Source organism: Lipotes vexillifer, unplaced genomic scaffold (assembly GCF_000442215.2).
Source record: "Lipotes vexillifer unplaced genomic scaffold, Lipotes_vexillifer_v1.1 scaffold161, whole genome shotgun sequence".
Classification (NCBI taxonomy): Eukaryota; Metazoa; Chordata; class Mammalia; order Artiodactyla; family Lipotidae; genus Lipotes; species Lipotes vexillifer.
In genome coordinates this window covers 1,230,743-1,236,742 of record NW_006779016.1, presented here as the reverse complement: position 1 = coordinate 1,236,742, position 6,000 = coordinate 1,230,743, and the positions used below count along the sequence as shown (strand labels likewise).

Here is a 6,000-nt window from a genome sequence, read left to right as displayed (position 1 = left end):
CTTTCCCTTTTGCCCTACTGAACCCTCCCTGCACAGAAGTCTACTCCAGCACTTTCTACTCAGTGCAGGACTTTGTCCTGAAAAGGTGCTTCAATCTGATGTTCTAGAGAAGTCACAGGAGGAAGACCAGCAGACACCCCATGGTCTCCGTGCACTCATCCACTCACAGGTGCCATCAAAGTCCCCACCCAGGTGCTGTTGCTGTCCTAAGAATGGCCCAATGAGCCACCAGTACGTACCTGATGGCAATTTTGGGGTTTCCTGGATCTGAGAGTAGGCCCTAGTCCCCTGGCCTTCCCTGAGCTTCCTCCCTCTCACGTTCTGATACCACATCGTTCTTAAAATTGTTCATGGTTTGTTCCCCTCACTCCTAGTTTGAGGTTCATGGAGAAACCTCGTCACCTATATTTGTTGTTGATGTTATCCATTGGTTTTGGTTTTACTGCACTAGTTGCTCTCTCTAATTATATGAGGGGTTTCTAAACCTAAGCCACTGCCATGCTCCCTGAGACCTCTCCTATCTGATGTGTACACACTGCTATATTTAAAATGGATAACTAACAAGGACCTACTGTATAGCACAGGGAACTCTGCTCAATATTATCTGACAATCTAAATGGGAAAAGAATTTGAAAAAGAATAGATACATGTATATGTACAACTGAATCACTTTGCTGTACACCTGACACTAACACATTGTTAATCACCTATACTCCAGTATAAAATAAATGAATAAATACAGAGAGAAATACAGAACGCATCAGACAAGTCTCAGCTTTCTTTGATAAGTATTTTAATTAACTCCTTATTAAACATTAAAAATAAGTATCAAAATCCCACTGTTATTATGTATACTATGATGTACACACTGACTTGATGACCCCCAGTAACAGCAAGCATACAATACAGGATAACTAGCTAAATTTGATTTTCACATAAACAGTGAATAATTTTTTAGTATAAGTATGCTTCATTGCAATATCTCAAGTGCCAATTTCTATATATCACATAGACTGACACATAATAATATTAAGATAACTATATAGTAAAATATATGTAATTATCTTTCCATTACAGAAGCTTAATTATTCTTCAATGATTCTTTTCATTTCTTCTAAATGATACTAAATCTAAAAGTTCTTCCAGGAGTTAGTGTTGTATCTGTGACCTAAATGGACACTACCTTGCAATCATACACAAGATTACAGGGGCCAATTTGGGGAAAGCCAAGATAATCAATTCTCCTCACAAATGTTGCATTAACGAATTTATTTTCGATTCATTAACAAAAAAATTGATTTGTGAGGTATCATACACATTAATTAAACTGTCAATATTCTCCTAGCAGCTGACATCTCTTGCTCTGTTTGGGCCCTCATGGAATTTAATATTTAAAATTTGTGAAATGGAATATGTTTCTTAGCAAGATGACAGAATCAAAATTCTCCTAGCATTCTTCACTTACCCTTTAAATTCTTAGACCATCTATGTCAAGAAGTTCTTAAGTGTGGGTTAAATTAGAAAATTACTTAATTTCGAAAGATCATAAGCTTTTTTTTACAATGTTAAATGCAGGCCAGTCTTGGAAATATGAGTTTCAGTAAAACTTCTACAGTCAAAAAGCAGCAATCACCTCAGAACTTTATACCTCCTTGGGTCCAAAGGCAAGACTTGCTTTGATATAGTTTGGGTTTAGAAAATTTCACTGTGATGAATAGGATTTCTCTTTAAGAAGATCAGTTTCAATGTCTAGCTCGTAATTTGTAGAATACTGACAATGAGAACAAACTGGAATAAGACAAGCGAACACATTCTAACATGTACCCTGAAATGAAATTCTTTGTGAATCTGCCAAATTCAAAACTACCCTTACTGCCCGCAAACACAGTGAAGTTCAAACACCCTCTCCAGGTGTTCAAAATACCAAAGGATTTTTAATTATAAATTCCTCTAACTAGAACAACTAGAAAGAAAATAATCTTTCCCAAAGTAAGTTGAATCATTTCTCATTTGCTTGTTGTGTGCTTATGAATAAAGAGTCTGTATATAGTTGGCACTTGTGCATGCCTGCGCTCTTTCTTCCAAAAACATTAAACCACCTAAGGAGACAATGCATAATAATGTACTGATAAAGCCACCTGCTGTCTTCCTGCACAGCATGCCACTATTATAAGAGGGATACTTGTTCTGTTCACCCACTGATAAGTGAGAAGACTGCACTTACCGAGCTGGGGCTGGAGTGCCGCCGAACTTTAGGAGACTCTTTGCCAGTGGAGGAGGCCTTAAAGTTAATGCAAGCATTGTTCTCAGAATGCACCCTCTTAACTTGATTAGTTGGTTTCTCAAATGGGTCAAAAGTGCTCTGTGTCCTCTGAACCCTGACTTTTTTATCCTCAGGAATTGTGTCCAGGGGTTTGATCACTGAGTCCATTCCCGGGCAGTTCCGTGTAGACATCTTTGTGACACATATCTGGGAAAAAAAAGAAATTAAACTCAACCTCTCCACTGAAACTTTAATATCACTAAACATGCTGATTTGTTATCCTAGAAAGCATGCCAATTTTGATTCCAGGAAATACCCCGAAAGGCCACAGTTTAAAAGCTACACTAGCTTAAACCTCAATATGAAAAATTCCTCATAATCATTCTGCTTATACTCACTTAGGGCTGACACTAAAATTGCTATCCCTAAAACAGGAAGCTTAAGGTCTCTACTGCTAGTGCCCTAAGGTGGTCCTTGAACTCTGTCACATATTTTACCATCTGACTGCAACTGGGATTATTTCTGAATCATTAAAAGTTGGATAACTTGCCTTAATTAAAACAAACAAACAAACAAAAACAGCTGAACTAAATCAGATGGGCATTTTAACTGACGGGTCACCACGGAAGCAGCTAACACAGCTAGAGAAAGTCATTATGTTCGTCAACACTTTAATGCTTGAATACATGTTTAAAATCTATCCCAATGTTGATTTCATCTCCAAACTAGAATGGAGCATATGAAAAGGCTAAAAGGTAGAGATAGTAAAAGTTGAAAACAATGTTTTTTCTTCTTTTTTTTAACATCTTTATTGGAGTATCATTGCTTTACAATGGTGTGCTAGTTTCTGCTGTATAACAAAGTGAATCAGCTATATGCATACATATATCCCCATATCCCCTCCCTCTTGTGTCTCCCTCCCACCCTCCCTATCCCATCCCTCTAGGTGGTCACAAAGCACCGAGCTGATCTCCCTGTGCTATGCGGCTGCTTCCCACTAGCTATTGGTTTCACATTTGGTAGTGTATATATGTCCATGCCACTCTCTCACTTTATTTTGTTTATATTACTCCACTAAACCCCGATTTCCTTCTCAACTTCATTCATTCTCTTACTGCATAGTCTGCCCCCCTCTCTCATTTTATTTTAGTCTCTTTGACTTTTGCTCCTTGTTTTCCACTTTACGTTCTAACTCTTTCGTTCTCCCTGTATTCTGGAGACTTTGCTTTTCTTTTTAAGTAATTTTATGGCCTCTAGCTTGCCTGTAAAGCTAGGTAACTTTATTATGCTGTTTAGAGAAAAGACAACTCTGAAAATGCTTTGAAAGTTTTTTTTCTTCTTGTGAAAAGTTTCCACATCCTTATTTAAGAAGGCAGGAAAACAGAAAGTATCTAAGAAAACCCCATACTGTTAAAGTAAACATATGAAGTGTCTGAGTAATATGTATAAGATGATTCCGTATCAGAAAGAAACATATGTGTATGGATATAGATACAAATATACATACAGACATAGATATAGATATTTGTATGTGTATGTATGAGCACATAGAAAGGCATAGAAGGAAATACTCCAAAGTGTTAACATAAGATACCGCCAGATTTGTAGAACTGAACAGATAAAGGGTAAGATCACTTATTTTTTACATACCCCTATATTGTTTGAATTGTATAATAAATATGTCTGACAACGTAACTTTTGAAAATACTAAAGTGGGAAAGTATGTATAATAAATTAAGGTCTTTCAAGTTTTTGAAACAAACAAAAAGATTTTAATTAAATTTAATCATAAACTCTGTCCTATGAGTGTGTCTCAACTACTAGGCATAGGTTGAATTTTAATTAAATCAAATAAGAAGGATATCATCACACCTTTTAGCATACCACAAAATTGCTGAAGATATCTTTAAAAGACTTAAGGCAGAGTCCTCTAGTCATGATCAAAAACTAACAATTTATCACTAGATTAGATGCACTGACTTGTTTCACTCAATTTTCACTCAAGAGTTCACGTGTTTCTCTTACAGATGTGAAAGCAAGAGGCAACAGATGTGATATGGATACGAAACCACCCACACCACTAAGGCAACTGAATTATAACTATAAAATATAAACACATGAACCTGAGGAGTCAGTGAACCCTAAACACAAGAAATACAAAGAAAATAACATGTAGGCACATCAAAATCAAGTTGCTTAAAACCAGTGATAAAGAGAATATCTTAAAAGGGAGTCAGAGGGAAAAAAGTACTTTAAAAGATAAGTAAGACAGCAAATATTTGGAAACTAAACAATACAAAAGGGGAATTAGAAAGTATCTTGAACTAAATGAAAATAGTTAAACAGAATATCAAAATGGCAGATACAGCTTAAATAGTACTTTAGCTGTAGAAAAACTTATAATGGTAAATGCATATAGTGGAAAAAAATTCAAATCAATAAGATTACACCTTAAAATACTAGTAGAAAAAGAAGAGAAATTAAAACCTAAAATAAGCAGAGAATTAAAATGATGAAAAAATACCATTATGGAAATAAATGAAATAGAAAATGAAAAACAAAGAAAATCAATGAAACTGAAAACTAGATTTCAGAGAAGATTAAAAAAAAAAAATGGATACTCCTCTAGCCAGACTGATAAGAGCAGAAAGGTAAAGAACTTATATTGCCAATAACAGATATGAGAGAGATGACATCACTACAGATTCTACAGATATCATCAACAACTTTATGCCAATAAGTTCAGCAGCTTAGATGAAGCAAATTCCTTGAAAGATGAAAACAACCCAAGCTCACTTGAGAATAAATAGATAAGTTGAATAGGCCTATGTCTACCTATGTCTATTAAAGAAATTAAAAGTGTAACCAAAAATGTTATCACAAAGAAAATGCCAGGGCCAGACAACATTACTGGTGAAGCAAACCAAACATTTAAGGGAAAAAATAACATCAATTCCACAGAAATGCTTCCAAAATATTAAAGAGAAGGGGATACTTCCCCACTCACTCTATGAAGCCAGCATCATTCCAACACCAAAACCAGACAAAAGCATTAGAAGAAAACGACAGATCAATTTCTCTCATGAATAAAGATGCAAAACTTATTGACAATTTTTAAAAAATTGAATCCAATAATATATAAAAAGGATAATAAATAATGAAAAAGTAGTATTAATCCCAGGAATGCAGGGTTGGCTTAACACTCTAAAATGTATAACTCACCATTTTAGTATACAATGTCAGGCAATCTCTAAAATGGTTCCCAGTGATAGCCACTTCCAGGTAGTCATATTCTTACTTAGTACACAGATCTTGAGTTTGGGCTGTATTTGTTGACTTATATCCAGTAAACCGAATATGGCAGAAATCATGGGCTATCACTTCTGAGAAAAGATTATTAAAAAACTGTGGTTTCTGTGCTGGTACACTCTCAGTCCTATTCCCTTTCTCTTAGATCACTATCCCAAGGCAAAGCCAACTGCCATGTTAGGAGGCAGCTCTGTGGAGAGGCATATTTACGGAAGGACTGAGGACTGCAAACAACCACAAGAGTTGAGCCTTCAAATGCAACCACAGCCCCAGCCTCCTGCTTGACTGGAACCTCATACAACACGCTGAGCCACAGGCACCCAGCTAAGGCGCCTTGGATTCTAAACCCACAGTAACTGTTAAACTGAATGCCTTTCTCCTAAGTACAGGAACAAATCAAGGATGTCCATTCTCATTATGTTGACTCA

The 6,000-nt window shown here is 36.0% G+C and overlaps 1 protein-coding gene across 4 annotated transcripts in view; it reads right to left on the bottom strand.

Annotated features, from left to right (window-relative positions):
- Positions 1-6,000, bottom strand: part of CDK14 (cyclin dependent kinase 14) — a 593,024-nt gene that overhangs the window by 439,516 nt on the left and 147,508 nt on the right. For 2 of the 4 annotated variants that reach the window (XM_007452057.1, XM_007452056.1), the window contains one exon: positions 2,225-2,470. In XM_007452057.1, coding sequence (XP_007452119.1) covers positions 2,225-2,470 — 246 coding nt within the window. Of the gene's footprint in view, positions 1-2,224; positions 2,493-6,000 lie in introns of those variants that run through there. The other 2 variants (XM_007452058.1, XM_007452059.1) reach the window with 2 other exon arrangements.